The following is a 16,428-nucleotide window of genomic DNA, read 5'->3' on the forward strand; positions in this document are numbered from 1 at the left end:
TTCAGGCTCCCTCCGTGGTTTCTGTGGCTTGGGGTGCAAGGCTGTTGGCCGGGCCGCCCTGCTTCTGTGCAGAAAACACTGGCTTCAGGGTGAGGGGAAGAGTGCACTCGCTCAAAGAAAGTGCTTTTGTCATGTTATGGGATGGTTTTGCTACAGGATATGAATGACAGATGGTAAGTGGAGCAAAGCTGATGAGAATCTGTTGCGGTATCTCAGGATTGATGGAATGAGATATGTCTTTGTCCTTCAGTTTTTGTGTAGAAAAGACACATTCTTACTTGAAAATATAAACTTTATTTTCCTATTACACTATTTAAAAACAAAACAAGAAGAAGGTTATTTCTAAATCTTAAATTCCTAATACTGAAAAATCTGTTTTCACTGCCCTCCTCTACCAAGTCCATCAAAGACAAAATAAATATTTCTATTCACAAGAAACAAGAACAAAACACAACATTCAGTGCATGTAAAACATAGACTGGCAGAGACAGGCAAGCCGAGCTTTTTCTACAGCTGCCGTTTGGTGCCGTCCTGGAGGGGCCAGTTTAAGGTACCAGTCAAATTCATCCATTTGTGGTCTTTCATATAAATTAAAACTGAATGAATACAAATTCCCCACATTTGCAAACAATGATAGCGTTTCACTCTACTTTTGGATCATATCATTTTCAGAATTTGCAGGTTTTATCAGCATAAATATATATTCATCTATGTATATTATTTACATTTTGGATACGTCAGCTGATATACAAAACACGTTTCCATTGTTGTGGGTTCAGAGATTATGTGTCCACTGTTAATTAGGTAGTAGAGAATTTACAAGATTATCTTTACACATCATATTTTTAATAGCATCATTTGTTTTTATGCTGGTTTTACGTTGGACACCCCTTTCTTGTTTGAAAGTTTTCGTGCTAAATTCTTGGTTCTCTGGACAACTAGAATTTGCTACCGTCAGTAAAGATGTAGTCCTACTCCAAACAGCTACAATAACCAAATCACTGAACAAGTGTCTTTCGTCAGTGCTACATTCATTCATTTTAAAGAGGACATTTTAGTCCTTTGATGTTTGTTCCCACCCACCGTCTGTCAGTACCACGGTGCGGTAAACCACACAGTAGTTGAGTACTGGTACAAAATGACATGAGACTGTAAGCATCGGCAGAAAAGAGGAAGAGTTTGAGTGGGAAATCATAAGAGGTTGGGCGCATTCCAAGATTCCATGGCACTGAAATCTGGAAAAGAACGGCACATCCCTTGTGATATACTTCACACAGTTTTTTTTGTTTGTTTGTTTTTATTTTGTTTTTTTTTGTTTTTTTTTACGAGAACTAACTGCAGCTAAAGAAAACACACAGATCTTTTAAATAACCATCCTCCTGTAGGAGTCTTTCACCAGTTTATAAGAGAACATCTGTCAGACTTTGTGCCTAGTTCCTGTTCTCCAGTTTCCTTCTCTTCCTCAGAGAATCAGAGAACACAAGAGGGACAAGATGGCAGAACTGGGATTGGTGGTTCTGGCTTCAACATCCATAAGTATTTTTGGACTTTAACCCTCTCGGCTGTTGCCCGTATATTGTAGGCTCCATCTGTGCCATAGTGGACAGCAGTGCATAATGCTCTCCACTGTACCTAATTTAATTTGATGTATTCATTTTATCTCTACACTAACTGGAGTTGCACTATCCTTTTCTCTAGTACTGTAATGGTGTAGGGAATCTTAAAGCTTTGTGTACACATGCAACAGCCTTAAGAATTCCCGGCTGGTTTTGGATTTCTCTCACAGTATAAGCTCTTTTCAGCTTGTAAAGTCATATAATGGCTATAATAAGAAATGGCTGATTATCATACATTTCTTGCTCATTATTTGTTTATTACTCCCTGAAACTGGGTTCTCAATCAGCTGTTTTCTGTTTTGAAGAAAATAAGAGAGCAAAAAAAAAATCTCTCCAATATATATTATAACCTGGAAATACACCAATGATCCATTGGCCTCATCCAGCTTATGTGTCTTCTGCATTGTGTGGAGTTCTGCTCCTGGTGCTGATTGGCTGTCCTCATAGGCACTGGTGTAGTGTCTGCTCCTGGTGCTGATTGGCTGTCCTCATAGGCACTGGTGTAGTGTCTGCTCCTGGTGCTGATTGGCTGTCCTCATAGGCACTGGTGTAGTGTCTGCTCCTGGTGCTGATTGGCTGTCATCATAGGCACTGGTGTAGTGTCTGCTCCTGGTGCTGATTGGCTGTCCTCATAGGCACTGGTGTAGTGTCTGCTCCTGGTGCTGATTGGCTGTCCTCATAGGCACTGGTGTAGTGTCTGCTCCTGGTGCTGATTGGCTGTCCTCATAGGCACTGGTGTAGTGTCTGCTCCTGGTGCTGATTGGCTGTCCTCATAGGCACTGGTGTAGTGTCTGCTCCTGGTGCTGATTGGCTGTCCTCATAGGCACTGGTGTAGTGTCTGCTCCTGGTGCTGATTGGCTGTCCTCATAGGCACTGGTGTAGTGTCTGCTCCTGGTGCTGAATGGCTGTCCTCATAGGCACTGGTGTAGTGTCTGCGTGCTGGTGCAGTTGAGGCAGCTGACGTGGCAGCACCAGTGGAAAGTACAGTGGCATCGCTCTGTCACCTTCTCAATGTGGCTCTTATAGCCCCGCCCACAGCACAGCAGCTCGCAGCCGTCCAGCGCTGGCGAGGAACTGTTGCAGGTGCGGCCCGAGGTGCCCACCGTGCCCGTTTTGCCATTGAAGGAGCAAAAATTGGGCGACTTCTCAAAGTAGACCAGGTCCCGGGCTGAAGGGAGTTTGTGCGCTGGGTTCTCGGGCTGGAGGTGGCGGGGCTCAGTTCGGTGCGATGCTCGGTTGCTTCCCTTGTTGGCGTACACCACTCTGGACGCACCGTCGAAACGGTCCTTCAGGACATCTCCCACTACTCTGAAACTGGGCAGCCGCATCCAGCAGGTGCGTATGGTGCAGGAACCTGACATGCCATGGCATTTACACTCCTGACGCATCTCCGACGAAACGGTCTGGAAAGAAGGGTGAGAAATGTTATTCGCCTAAATCAGCGAAGCTCAGAAATGCAAAAGCATTCGTATATTAAGTGTTACCTTCAACAGTACTTGGACTCATAAAGATTTTGCAAAACGTCTTTCATAATAGTTGACTAATGTGCCTCAGGTCTGTGGATACAGCCTGTCTATTTCTTTTAATGATCTTAAACATTCCTGTAATCATTTTTATCTTTTTTGATCAGTGCGTGTTATTGCTCGCTTGTGGTTTCTCATACCATTCTCCCCGCCTCGTTGTTGTGTAGGTTAGCAAGGTAGCGCAGGTCTCGGCCCCTCTCGCTGGAGTCCACAAACTCTCGCCCGAACATCCTCCCAAACTCCACGTTGTCGCTGCAACCCCCCCAGTGCCAGTCTGTCCCTCCTGGCCCCCGACGGCGGTAGTCGCAGGTGCAGGATTCGATTGAGCCTTCGGAACAGGAGCGTGCCACGGCATGGGTAACGCCCGCACTCGTGATGGCAAACACGAACGCCGTCTCTCGGCAACCTGACAAAAACAACAGCCCCAGTGTTCCTCAGGAATTTCCCCTGCGTGTGTTTTTAAGTGGATAAATCATTTTGATAAAGCCCCGCTTGTGGTTGGATTCTGTTCTGCTGACCAGGACCACAGGCCCACATTTTGTTCCATTCAAATGTACAGTAGGCTGATATTAAAAAGAAAAGCTCAACGGGGTGGTCGGGAAACGATCCACTGCGTAAGGGCGCACAGTGACGGACAAGCTCAGCTCACCTCTGTTGACAATTTTGCCAAAGACCGTGGGAGTCTGGGAGGTCGGACAGTTCCAGCGGCGGCTGCGGAACTGCCACTTGCACTCCTTTATGGCCGAGTGCAGCCCCGCAGCAATGGCGGGCAGGATGCCCGGGTTCTGCCGCACCAGTCTTCGCTGGCGACGGCTGAGCAGAGCCAAGCTGGGGTCCAGCGCCAACTGCACATGTTTCGTGTTGGTGAGGAGGTTGGCAGAAGAGGCCACGTTCACAATGCCCCTGCCAGACGAAAGGAGAGAGTGAAGCTCCCTGCTCTTGGTGTGATTTCGAGTGATTATACAGACTCTGAAAGATTAGTACAGCAAGGTAATCGCGTTTGAGACGTTTTTCTGCGTTCATTATCTTTCTTGTTCACTCGCTCAAGTGACAAGTTAAAAATAAAATCACAAAAACACACACAGCAATATCCCCAGTATTAAAGAAACATCTACAGCATTTACGTAAGTGACGGTCCATGAATCTTGCCCCTGGCTGAACACAAATGTGTGCTATTTGTGCTCTTCTTTTTGTGCACTGATCAGTGATTTGTTTAGGTTATTGTTCAGATTGCAGAGCAACAACACAGCAGAATGACAGATGAGATGTTTCATCACTAGCTTCATTACTGGAATAAAATAGGAAATGTCTTGTTAACCTTGACCTAATAGCTCTCATATTGTTATAGCTGAATGATGTAATTATATAGTAAAGGTAAATAAACAGGGATGTCTGGAGCTGGGCCAGTGAAGTGTCCACACTATCAGTGAGGTCGTGAAGCCAAAGACCTAGCAGAGATAGTTTACTAAAGGCTTCTGACCTTACTTTTCAGTTGTTCTGAACATCTCAATTTATTGCACTGCTCGATTTTTAAAAACAAATTCATGTCAGGGATCAGAATAACTGGCCAAGTCTTTAACGTACTTGTGGTGCAAGGCCATTAATGAGATGGCTATTTCATTTTACATTGTATTTAAAAACAATTTTCCATTATAGTCCCACGTACTTGTCTTCATGACTTGTTTGTCACAGACATGCGTTTTTCAAGTTCACAGAGTTTAGATTTCATCGTAAACCGGGAGACCAGAACGACACTGTGCACATCACCATTTTCCTAAAACATCTGGGTGGGACGACAAGTAGTTGGCTAGGAGATGCACTCTGTACTTCGTGACGCGGGATTGCGCAAGAATCGAGTAGTTAACTCAATGGTTCTTTTTGTCACTGTGTACAATTCATAAATAAAAGTATTATTACGCACATTCCATATTATTATTATTATTACGCTATTAAAATGTGTAGACGTTAGAAATGGCGTGTATTTAGTCTACGGTTTCAGTTACAGCTACACTGAAATACTCAGCACGTTACGAGAATACTACCATGAGTTCTGGAAAGGAATTGATTTCAGCCATGAAATAAATCCCCATTTAATTTATCCCACATTGGACCAAAAAAAAATTGTCTCGTGTTCAAGCCACACGGTCGAAGAGAGAGAGAGAGAGAGAGAGAGAGAGAGAGAGAGAGAGAGAGAGAGAGAGAGAGAGAGAGAGAGAGAGAGAGAGAGAATATGAATAAACAAACTCGGGAGTTACCTCATTCTAAAATTGCATGGATTTACTTGAGCTAAACTATTATCCTACTGCTCTCACTCCTAAATTCACAAGTAAAATGACGTATTAATTACGTTTTAACAGTGCAATTACGTCTAAAGTGTAGAACGTGGCGTGAAATGACTAAAATGACTAAAACGTCATTACCGTTGTTTTGGTGTTTATGCCCATATTTGTAAAACTGTCTACTTTTGGCTTCTAATTAAATGTAATTATTTATGGATTGAGTTAAAACATGGATATTTTTAGGGTAGCCTTTATCGCTGAATAGTTCACAAAGTTCCTGCGTCCAAGTAAATTCCTGACAGCTTTCTATCGCGCACAATTTCCATTATGACATTTTGGCAATAGCCAAGATTACTATTGCAAATCGTTTTTCAGTGATGGTCATGTTATTTAAAGCCTTAGCTGCCTCGTTTCACCACATCCTAAGTGTATAGTTTACCTAGTTAATCATAAATGTTAAAGATCCAAAATACGAACCCAACTGCCGATTAAGTTCGACTAAAGCGAGCAAGGACGCTCCTAAATGAGATGAACAACACATATAAACTCACCACCACCGGCCGCTGTTATTGACCGCCCCTGTGCCTGAAAGTGAGGATACCAGCAGGATACACGCGGCTTTCACTCCGAGAAGCAGTGCGAGCACCCGCATGATATCTTAAAAAGAAAGGTTTGGAAGCAATTACTGCAAACTTCGCATTTCAATTGAGAATTATTCGAGATCAAATTAGTACACATATTTATGCAAAAATATTCAACAATAACCTTTAAATCTTGATAACTGATTTATTCACCTGCACATTTATATCTGTATAATTTTCACTCAGTAGTGATCAGTGCACCGATTTATCTCACTTTCTTTACACTCCTCCCATAATTCCGTTTGGCAAACTGAATTCAAGTTAAACTTAACCGTGATTTATTGGCGTAACCATGCGCGTTGTCCTGTTGTTTTCCGGCAAGCATACGTACTGTCTACTCACCACTCCACATTCCAAAGCGTGAGACGAGACGGGAAATAATTCGTAACTGTTGTGTTTATCTGTCTGCGGATCTGACGAGTGCGTCCGGATAACGCAGTCCCAGGAGTGATGCTGGCGCTGTCGGTCCCGTTCACTGTTTGTGGCTCAGTGATGCGCTGCACGGCGCTCTGAGCGCGTGGGACAGTCCAGCAGACTTGATCCGCTCGGTGACTGATAGGCGACACATTCTTCGCTTATTGAGCTCTACAAGAAGAATAAAAAAGGGATTTGCTGCTCTCATCTCCCTCTGATTCTTTCCTCCCTCCTTTGAAAAGGACTGAAAAGACGGATAGGTTAATTCTCCTCAGGACACAGTGAATAAAGAAAACAAAACCAGAGAGAAACAGTAGAGGAGGACGCCTCAGACGACATATCATTCGGGAAATCCAAAGGTTCCACTTATACATGCAACGAATTAATGAAATATAATCTTCCTTCGCCGCGCGTCTTCCATTTGCAATTTAACAATATTTATTCCAGCAGCAGAGCAAAGGGTCTGTGTTGACTGCAGTGGGTGTGCACGCAGCATGTCTGTCTCCAATGCCTTGCGCGCAGACAGTGTCAAGACACAGTACAGTAAGAGCGGAATATGAAACATCTAATCTGGCCTTTTCACCCGGAGTGTTTGGATTACTCTCTTAACCGCGTCCCCTCCCTCTCTCGCCCGGCAATAAAGAACCGTGTTTTCAGGGACTCCAGCGAATGTAACGCGCTTTACGCTCGTAGCGTCTTATTCTCCTTTATTTCTCCAGCTGAATAATGAATATTACCCCAGCTATAACTCAAAAGCCAGCCCTCCATAGAAATTCCCATTTTCGTTTTCCTAACAAATTTTAGGTGAGCTGAAGGTAAATCATACAGGGTCTGGGGGGACGAAATCTAAACAGCCACACTTTATCAGCGCGAGAGGATTATTCTAAACATTTATCGAAAGTTTCGCAGAACACTTTTTGCGTGATTGCGAAGTAGGGATAAAAGGGAAAATTATTCTAGCAGATTAATAATTCTTTGGATGAGAGGTTTAAGGGGTGACTCTAATAGAGAAAAGACCTAAGACGGATATAAATTCCAGCATCTGGAGTGCAGACCTTCCTCGCGCGCATATGGGCAGTGCGGTTCTGGCGCGGGGCAGAGAACAGTACAGACATCATACGATATATCCAAATGCTTCTGCACTGTGAACTATCCCCGGGCAAATCTGTGCCCTAGCCAATGTACAATTGTTTGAAATGTAGGCTACTACGTTTAGAATGTCGAAAAACATTTTTCTCCGTAAGAATGATGGTCACCCACATTCTTTGTAGCACACACACACACACACACACACACACACACACACACACACACACACACACACACACACACACTTGCCTAAACTCTCGGTTTCTCTGACGGTTTGCAGCAAATGGCTAACTGAAGGAAGTGCGCTTTTGTTGGGGGTATTTAATGAGTGCCTCTATTCTGCTCTTACTCTTAGTTCTTGAAGGTTCTTAAACTGGTTTCCTGGTGCACTCATGCGACACGGAGCAGATTAGCGGCAATCCGGTTAAAGGGACGCCTTTTATATACAAATCAACTTCAAATCACTTTTTAAGCCACTTAGACTTACACGCCATGGCAAAATGCTAATGCACTTTTCATTGCCAGAGATTAGGCAATAAAATAGAAGAGATTAAATGAGGAATTGTCAGTATCTCTTGTTAATTGTAGTTACGGGTGGTTTTAACTCAATTTTTAAATGAATCCGAATAGTTTTAGACTAGTTTCACATAAAGAAATTAATCCGATTCTATTGTGTCATGATTTACGGACACAAATGTAAAGAATGGTTATAATTGCAGTATAATTACAGTAAACTTGCAATATAATGATCGAAACGAGTCTGAAACGAAGTCGCTCTTCTTGTTCTAGTATTGCCCACCTGCTGCGGAATGTGGTTTTGCGTTTGTGACAATCAGCCTAGAGGTGTTTTCCTTTAGTACCGATTATAAAAGCACTGTAGGTAGAACTTTTAGCACCAAAAAAAAAAGGCCATTGTCACTTTTGATTTCTGTTTTGGACGAAATAACCTTTTCTTTGAATAATGACCTCTTAATATTTCATTCGGCCAATGGGACCGGGTCCCATACAAGAATCACAACAAACGCCTGAGCAAACGTTATATTTAGCAAACCAAGTTTAAAAAGCCATGACTATCCAAAGATTCCTCTTCTCCTCCGTCTTCAGACATTACTGGTAGTCAAACAATTTACAACCCTGTTGAAGAATGCCAGAGAAAGTGATGAATGTAATGAGTGTAAAGCGCCGTTCGCTGTGGTGGAGGTGAACTGGCTTTGGGCGCGTGTATCTGCGAGCGCGTCGCGCGTCCTCTCTGCTCATTGTTCCAGCGCGCAAGAATATCCGCGCGCTTGCCTGCTGCCGCTCGAGCCGAAGCCTAGATTTGGACCTCGCGGATATAGGCTACTACAGTGTGAACAATTTCACCAGATGTAACAATATGGAGATTTTCTTTTTTAATGAATAAGCATATGGATATGAATAAGCGTCCCTATCACGGACAATGTAGCGACACTGATTTTGTGTCGAGACTGTTGGGTTCACTACTGAAAAATAGATGAATACATTTTTAACACCAGCTGTTCATAGCAATAATTAATGACACTCACTACATATTGCTCGCGAAGAAATAGTAGCGCCACACTTTCTGTTGGAATAGGAACTCTACAGTAGCTTGTCAGTTAGAGCTGCCTTTCTTAAATGTGTGATTGAACCTTTCAGTACTTCAGTCCAATACTTTGAAAACAACCGCCCGTGCGGTGTTTGCCCGCCCTCTGTGTTACCACCTCCTCTGTGACATGCGCTCGTCCAGACCTTCTCACAGCGCTCCTTACATCCCCTCGGCTCCACACTGAATGTGTTGTGCATTGGTTTCTCCTAATTTACCATTACAACGTTCATCATAACGGTGTTTTAATGTCACGTCAGGAAAACCGTTTAACAAAATGGAATTGTCACATAAACATCGTCTGGAACGAATCCTGATTTTGGCCGCCACACTTCTGTCACCTGCCTTCACGTAAGTAGAAAGGTGCACATTGTTTGCATTCCAAAGGTTTTAAGAAAACTAAGTAATCTTATTTTATATATATAGGCTGTGAAACTTGTTTAACGACAAGTGAGCAATATATATGAGCAATTAAAGTGTTCTAGATCATGATAATTGTGTATGTATCATATAGGCCTATAGAAAACACTGTGCTGAAATTGCTTGTTGATACTTTCTGAATTCTTTCACTAAGGTCCATTTCTATTGTCATCCATTGAGAGCATTGTTTCAGTCACACAACCACATTTCCAGTTACACACTCACACGCACACAAATGCACTAATCAAAACCATTTATGCATGTGCCAGGGAAAATTGCATGGTTACAAATGCTCTCTGTCTTTCCTAAGTCCCCAGACTATCAATAAGCATAAAGTTTGTTTATTAAAATAAGGGTTTGGGCTGTGTATGTAACGTCTTCTACAGATTGTTTCCATATAGCCTCATTTCTCTTCACAACTGGTAATAAGATTGAGAGACAGCGGGGGTTTGGGAGCCGTAATGTCATAACATTAACTCTATCTGGGGGATTAGCGTGAGACAACAAAACAGTTATTCATGATTGTTTTTGAATGCTTAAATGTTTGTTCATAATAGATGTCACTAAACAAAAGCACACAGCCTTGTAATTTATGTAATTTTCTACATTGTTTTTTTACATTGTGTTATAGAATTGTGTTACATTCTTTTTGTCTGTGCTTAATCAAAACACTTTATAACATAACGAAGTTCACATGAATACTTATCACACTACAGTTCAGTCAAATGCCCTTTGTCTTATTATTATTATTATTATTATTATTATTATTATTATTATTCATGTAGTTGTTAAAGAAACAGTGATGTTATGGAGAAAACTTAAACCACTAACACGTTAACACACAGAGACTGCAGTTTCACTAAGAATATCATTATGCAAGTTATTTTGTTTTAGCAGACATATTTGTTTCTTGCCTTTCTATAGTTGTTTTTAAAATAGCATTGGAAGCTATTGCCTCACACATTGAAAGAGGACAGCTACAGAAGTTTACATGTAAAATGGAGCCTTATTGGATTATTACTTTTCACTAGACATCTATAGAAAGCTGTAATCTTCTCTGCAGCTTGAAATGAGAAACAGAGCTATTTTGGGTCATCACATCACAGATGCCATACCACTTATGCGTGTCTGCCTTAATAATTAATTTGAGCTTCACTATTCAAAGGAACAGGATCAGCCAAAAATGGCACCAGCTCTGAAACAGGAGCTGTTGAGCGTCCTAATAGTATTGTCCATATTAATATGTTTGATGTGATTTGATGACATGGTCACACAATTTTCTCACCTACCCATTCAGAAAGCACCACATCATACCTGTAGATTTTCTTTGAGCTGATCCAGAGCACAGCAATGCTATATTTCAGAGATGAAATGTGTCGGCTGAAGGCAGTACCATGACGCTTTGTTGAGTTAATTGCTTGTCCACTCTCTCAGGGTATTGTGTAATGACATCCTTGGCCTGAAGGTGGCAGGAGAACCAGTGTTGACCCCCAACGCAGTGTGTTTACGACTGGCAGGCCTGACTAAGAGACAGATGCGGCTGTGTGTACGCAGTCCTGATGTCACAGCCTCTGCCTTGCAGGGCATACAGGTTGCCATTCATGAATGCCAGCACCAGCTCCGAGACCAGCGTTGGAACTGCTCCACCCTGGAGAACCATGGCAAAGTGCCACACCAGAGCGCCATACTCACGAGAGGTGAGGGAGAGACAGACCTGCTGTAGCTAGTTTAACCACTGACATGAGTCACGGGACTTACAGAATTGGCGCAATATTACATTATGTCTAAATGAACATATTGGACAATATGGTCATAATGTGCAATATTACATATTCTTATGGTCAAATCATTTTCCATATACATACCTGTGGTGTGGGGGGGGGGGGGGGGCACTTGCGATGTCAGACTCTCAAATGCTCTCATATCCTGCTGGAGTTGTGACAGCTGAACCAGTAGACTAAGTGGTCACTTCATTAGGAGCACCTTGTAGTTGCACAGTTAGAGTCCATCTGTTTGTGTTAGTGATCACATAATCACCGTGCCACAGTGCCACTGCTAGCTGGATTTTTTTGGGTGGTGGGAAAAAAAAAGACAACCCAATATCCAATAACGTCTACAAGTTCAAAACCCACAACTATGCCTTTACCACATCTTCGATAATACTGGGTTGAGAGTGGTCCAACACCGAAACAGCACCTGGGCTGCAGTGGTCCTGTGTTCAGAAACTGATCAGTGATGAACAGGATAAGGCATAAACTGCGAAAGCCAACACTTACAGTTTGGAATGCTATTTTTTTTTTTTTTTTTTTTTGCACTATGCATTTAAAGCAGTATTGCTCTAATAAAGTGGCCAGGGAGTGTAAGCACAAAATGGGTTCTTTCAAATAAAGTGGGTAGTGGCTGGTGAGCGTGTCATGCACACTGACCTCTTGCTGTCAGGTTTCAAAGAGAGTGCCTTCTCCCTGGCTCTGCTGGCGGCTGGTGTGGCCCACTCAGTGGCGTCTGCCTGCAGCCTGGGCAAGCTGCGCGGCTGTGGCTGCAAAGCCAAGCGTCGCCTGGACGACGACAAGATCCGGCTGAAGCTGACCCGGCTGCAGCTGCAGACCCTGCAGAGGAGTGGGATGAGCGCTCCTGAGTTCAGCCCCAACCACAGCGGGCTGCCCACGTACCTGCGCCCTGGCCATCCCACCGCGCTCCTGAAGCCCTTGCCAGAGGAGGGGGCATCGGTGCAGGAGACCTGGGAGTGGGGTGGCTGCAGTCATGATGCTCACTTTGGCGTCCACTTCGCCAGGGACTGGCTCGACTCCAGGGCGTCACCACGTGATATACACGCCAGAATGAAGATGCACAACAATCGAGTTGGCAGGCAGGTATGGTGATAAAAAATATATATTATTATTAATCTTCATGTGTTATTCATGTGTCAACAGAGGTCAATATTTCTTCTTTTGTTAATGATATGACTTTAAAAATCTTTATCTTATGAATCAATAAATGCTTTGATTGATTTATCAAGTTTACATGTTTGTGATCTAGTTTGATTGACTTCAGCGCTTAGCAGTTTTGTGTGTTTTAGTTTTAAAAGTAGCATACAGTAGCCACAGATTCTAAATATTGACATTTGTGTTTGTTTGTTTGCTTTTGTAACAGACAGTGACTGACAACATGAAGAGAAAATGCAAATGTCACGGCACGTCTGGCAGCTGCCAGTTCAAAACATGCTGGTACGTATCTCCTGAGTTCAGGCTGGTAGGGACGCTGCTCCATCAGAAATTCCTCTCTGCCGTCTTCATCAACTCCCAGAACAAGAACAGCGGCGTGTTCAACCCGCGAGTGCCGGCAGGGCCCGATCCGACCGGGCCCCGCCGCCGCAGCCTCTCCCGGGAGCTGGTCTACTTCGAGAAGTCGCCTGATTTCTGCGAGCGCCAGCCATCCGTGGACTCGCCGGGAACGCAGGGCCGCATCTGCAACAAGAGCAGCCTGGGCTTGGAAGGCTGCGGCTCGCTGTGCTGCGGACGAGGACACAACGTGCTACGGCAGACGCGCAGCGAACGTTGCCACTGCCGCTTCCACTGGTGCTGCTACGTCCTCTGTGACGAGTGCCGCGTCACCGAGTGGGTCAACGTGTGCAAGTGAACGGCCCGCCCACTGCCCCACCCCACCCTTCACAGCCAATCCCGTCCGAGACCCCACCCGTGACTTACCCGCTGGCTGGAAGCAGGGGGACAAGCAATGGAGGTCTGCAGAATAGCCTCACACACCGCGCGCCCGCCTTCCTGTCTTACTCGGTCAGTTTAGTCATGTCTATTTTCAGCCCCCTTTATCTGGGATCCATTTGCTCTGTGTGGCTGTTGTTATTCTCCAAATGCTGAGTTGAAGATCGAGGAGAGGAGTGACTGGGCTCTTCAGCCATGAAAATGGCCTAAAGGCCATCTGTGTTCTTCACAATAACAAGGCACAACAGCAGCGACACATTATTACCGAACAGAAAAGCACTGCCACCATATACAGTTGAGTGTACATTTGTAAATCTATGCTTAATGGACTCGTCTTATCACAGCAAGGCTTTTGTTTGAGTCCTTTTCGATGTCGATACTGATGTCATAAGGCAGGCAGATTCATAGTGGACTGAAACTGGGAACAGGGGACATGCCTTTGCACATTGGTTGGGTTGGATTTAATGTAAACCAGGACAATTGTGATGTCAGTACAGTACACAGCCGTTTCTAACCTGGACAGATGGGGACCAGTCAGAACGAAAGCAGTGAAACAATAGACTGAAGAGAATACTTGTACCTCCCATGGGTTTTTCCCCGTATAATTAAAAGCAGGCGTGTTTTATCTCACTCGGGAACTTGTGTACTGTATCTTGAGACCCAACATCAGATGCTGCAATGAAGGAAGACCTTTAGTCTTTTCAAAAGGAAGTTAAGATATATTTAGTAAGTTGCAGTAATGATAATCACTTCACAATGACACTGAGGCATATACCTTTTGACTCTTAACTTTTGTATAAATGATGACAAGTGACACAGATTAATTATAATGTTAATTATAATATGAATTGTCTCTTTTTATCCTTTTGAAAAACCTGCAATGCTGAAATGTTAAGCTGGACCATTTGTTGATGTCTTTGGTTTGTTTGTTTTTCAGGAGATTTTGTTAGTAAAAATAGTCTACAGTGTCTCTAGGAAAGAAAGTGTCTGGAGAACGGAGGTGAAAGAGAGTGGCTCAAAATGAACATGCCTGGTTTCTTTCGAGACGGACTTTTATAAGAAGGACAAGATGGAGTCTCAGTAGGATCAGATGTATAGTTGACAGTCAGTCGAGGACAATATGTCCTTGTCTGTGTGTCTGCCACTAAAACATGTTTGACAGACACAACCAATCCAGTTCTGAAAATCTGAATAAATATAATACTTAGTTATTAAAATGTGCATTATGCTACTGTGCGGTAGGCTGACTGGACTGTACTAGTTATCCCAGTGACTGTGTCAAGCATGGTATTTAGTGTGACAGGAAAGGACATGGGGTGAGATAGAGGACAATGTGGAATGATAAAGTGCTGGATCTCTGGTTTGCATTTCTTCGTTCCTTTATCATTTCACCCTGGAGCTGCTGCGAATGAGAATTTCCTGTCACTGTTTCTGCCATATGTGAGACAGAGGTCCTCAACAGCTTTGGACCTCTCCCTCTCTCTCTCTCTCTCTCTCTCTCTCTCTCTCTCTCTCTCTCTCTCTCTCTCTCTCTCTCTCTCTCTCTCTGTCTCCCTCTCTCTCTCTGTCTCTCTCTCTCTCTCCCTCTCTCTCTCTCCCTCTCTCTCTCTCTCTCTCTCTCCCACCCCCATCGATGCCGTGCAGCCACTTACACATACAAAGCAACATACTGACAGCATCTAGAATAATGACAACCAGACACTCCAAAATTTAAGGCATGGGGGTGTGGAGTGCACAAATCTGATGCTGCGTAAGAACATGGTGTGGTTTGCCATCATTGAGGCAGAGAGGCAAACAGATGTAAGGACAAAGTTAGGCAGACAGATAGGCAGGTAGATCAATATGCACACTCGTGTATATGCTACAGACATCAAAAGAGAGAGGCAAAGTCAAAGCAGCTTCGAACATCTGCTTCTGGGTGCTGAGTCCAGCCTACCCTTTCCATTTGTGATGTGGGACAAGGATAAAGAGAGAAAGGCAGAAAAGAAACAAGGAGCCAGCTACCCAGAACATCAAAGCCCATGCCTCAACGTGCAAGCCCTCATTAGTTCTGCAAGCCCAACCAACTCCACTCGTGATTGTGTTTGCTGGGCTGCACTTTGGCAAACACTTCAGAGGAAAGGTTCCTTTAAATTATAATTTCCACCCCCACCCTGCTTCTCCTACCATCACCCCTACCCACTGTACGCCTCCCCCTTCGTAGCCCCCGTAGACTCCTGGCTCACGAGATCCCAGCACTCATCCCCATGCTCCACTACACCCCATAATCTGGTGTGCAGCTGCAAGCAGCTGCTCGGGTCGCTCTCGCTCCTCTCCGAAACCACCAAACTGATAAACACATCTATCACAAAGCCACTGACAGACGCTCAGGCAAGTGAAGTGACATAGAGAAAGACACTTCTGAGTTCATCTGAGCAGTGTTTGTTCAAACATCGACGCTTCTCACACCGATGTGTCACTGTAGGAATGAATATGGGCTACTAAGGTACAGTAGAAATAAAAACACAGGGAAAATGTTATAAACAGGGATAAATTCATGAAGTTACTAAAAGAGCATGTCAAGTGATTATTTACATATGTTTTAGTGAGGTGTTGCATGGAACGGTGAAGATATGTAATAGGACTCTTTTTTTTTTGTTTTTTTGTGGGGGGTTTTTGTGGTGGAGTGCATGAATACCATATTAACACTGCATATTATATCAATTAATAAGGTTTCCCATCAGTTCCTGACTTTAAAGGCCTACTTAGAAAGGTCCTTTGGCTCTTTTGCTTTCCTGCTAATGACTGAACACGTTGCAGGCTGCCAAATAGTGTCACTTGGCAGCGCATAGCACATTATTTATTTATGGAGTACAGTCTTGACTGAATAATTAAATACCTTGGATATGTCTAAGACACTGTGCCTCGGTTATGACCTACTGCATGTACAGATATAACTGAAATATTATTTTTAAGAAAAACTAAATCTCTTCCACTGTAGACTATTATATCTTAATGTACTACAACTGAAACTGTAATTTTCTTCTTTTTCCAAATATAAATACATGTGTGTACGTGTGTGCGTGTGCGTGTGTGTGTGTGTGTGTGTGTGTGTGTGTGTGTGTGTGTGTGTGTGTGTGTGTTGCCT

At 43.7% G+C, this 16,428-nt stretch overlaps 2 protein-coding genes across 2 annotated transcripts; one reads left to right on the top strand and one right to left on the bottom strand.

Annotated features, from left to right (window-relative positions):
- Positions 1 to 297: 297 nt before the first annotated feature.
- Positions 298 to 6,989, bottom strand: wnt1 (wingless-type MMTV integration site family, member 1). The gene is made up of 5 exons (XM_027021356.3): positions 6,402 to 6,989; positions 5,970 to 6,075; positions 3,789 to 4,042; positions 3,280 to 3,545; positions 298 to 3,019 (listed from the first exon to the last, which is right to left on the bottom strand). Exons 1-5 carry the CDS (start codon positions 6,409 to 6,411, stop codon positions 2,528 to 2,530), a joined length of 1,128 nt encoding a protein of 375 aa, XP_026877157.1. The 5' UTR covers positions 6,412 to 6,989; the 3' UTR covers positions 298 to 2,527.
- A 2,276-nt stretch (positions 6,990 to 9,265) lies between these two features.
- wnt10b (wingless-type MMTV integration site family, member 10b) lies at positions 9,266 to 16,291 on the top strand. The gene is made up of 4 exons (XM_035522491.2): positions 9,266 to 9,516; positions 11,020 to 11,282; positions 12,025 to 12,455; positions 12,736 to 16,291. Exons 1-4 carry the CDS (start codon positions 9,443 to 9,445, stop codon positions 13,219 to 13,221), a joined length of 1,254 nt encoding a protein of 417 aa, XP_035378384.1. The 5' UTR covers positions 9,266 to 9,442; the 3' UTR covers positions 13,222 to 16,291.
- The last annotated feature ends 137 nt before the right edge of the window (positions 16,292 to 16,428 follow it).

Source organism: Electrophorus electricus, chromosome 24 (genome assembly GCF_041902795.1).
Source record: "Electrophorus electricus isolate QZ-2024a chromosome 24, ASM4190279v1, whole genome shotgun sequence".
Classification (NCBI taxonomy): Eukaryota; Metazoa; Chordata; class Actinopteri; order Gymnotiformes; family Gymnotidae; genus Electrophorus; species Electrophorus electricus.

Excerpts from the sequence above, each read along its gene's own strand:
- wnt10b (XM_035522491.2), top strand. The coding sequence starts at position 9,443 with ATGGAATTGTCACATAAACATCGTCTGGAACGAATCCTGATTTTGGCC. Across the intron at positions 11,283-12,024 it reads GAGCGCCATACTCACGAGAG|GTTTCAAAGAGAGTGCCTTC; the intron begins GTGAGGGAGAGA and ends TCTTGCTGTCAG. Across the intron at positions 12,456-12,735 it reads ACAATCGAGTTGGCAGGCAG|ACAGTGACTGACAACATGAA; the intron begins GTATGGTGATAA and ends CTTTTGTAACAG.
- wnt1 (XM_027021356.3), bottom strand. Across the intron at positions 4,043-5,969 it reads AATAACAGCGGCCGGTGGTG|GGGCATTGTGAACGTGGCCT; the intron begins GTGAGTTTATAT and ends TTCGTCTGGCAG. Across the intron at positions 3,020-3,279 it reads ACAACGAGGCGGGGAGAATG|ACCGTTTCGTCGGAGATGCG; the intron begins GTATGAGAAACC and ends CCTTCTTTCCAG.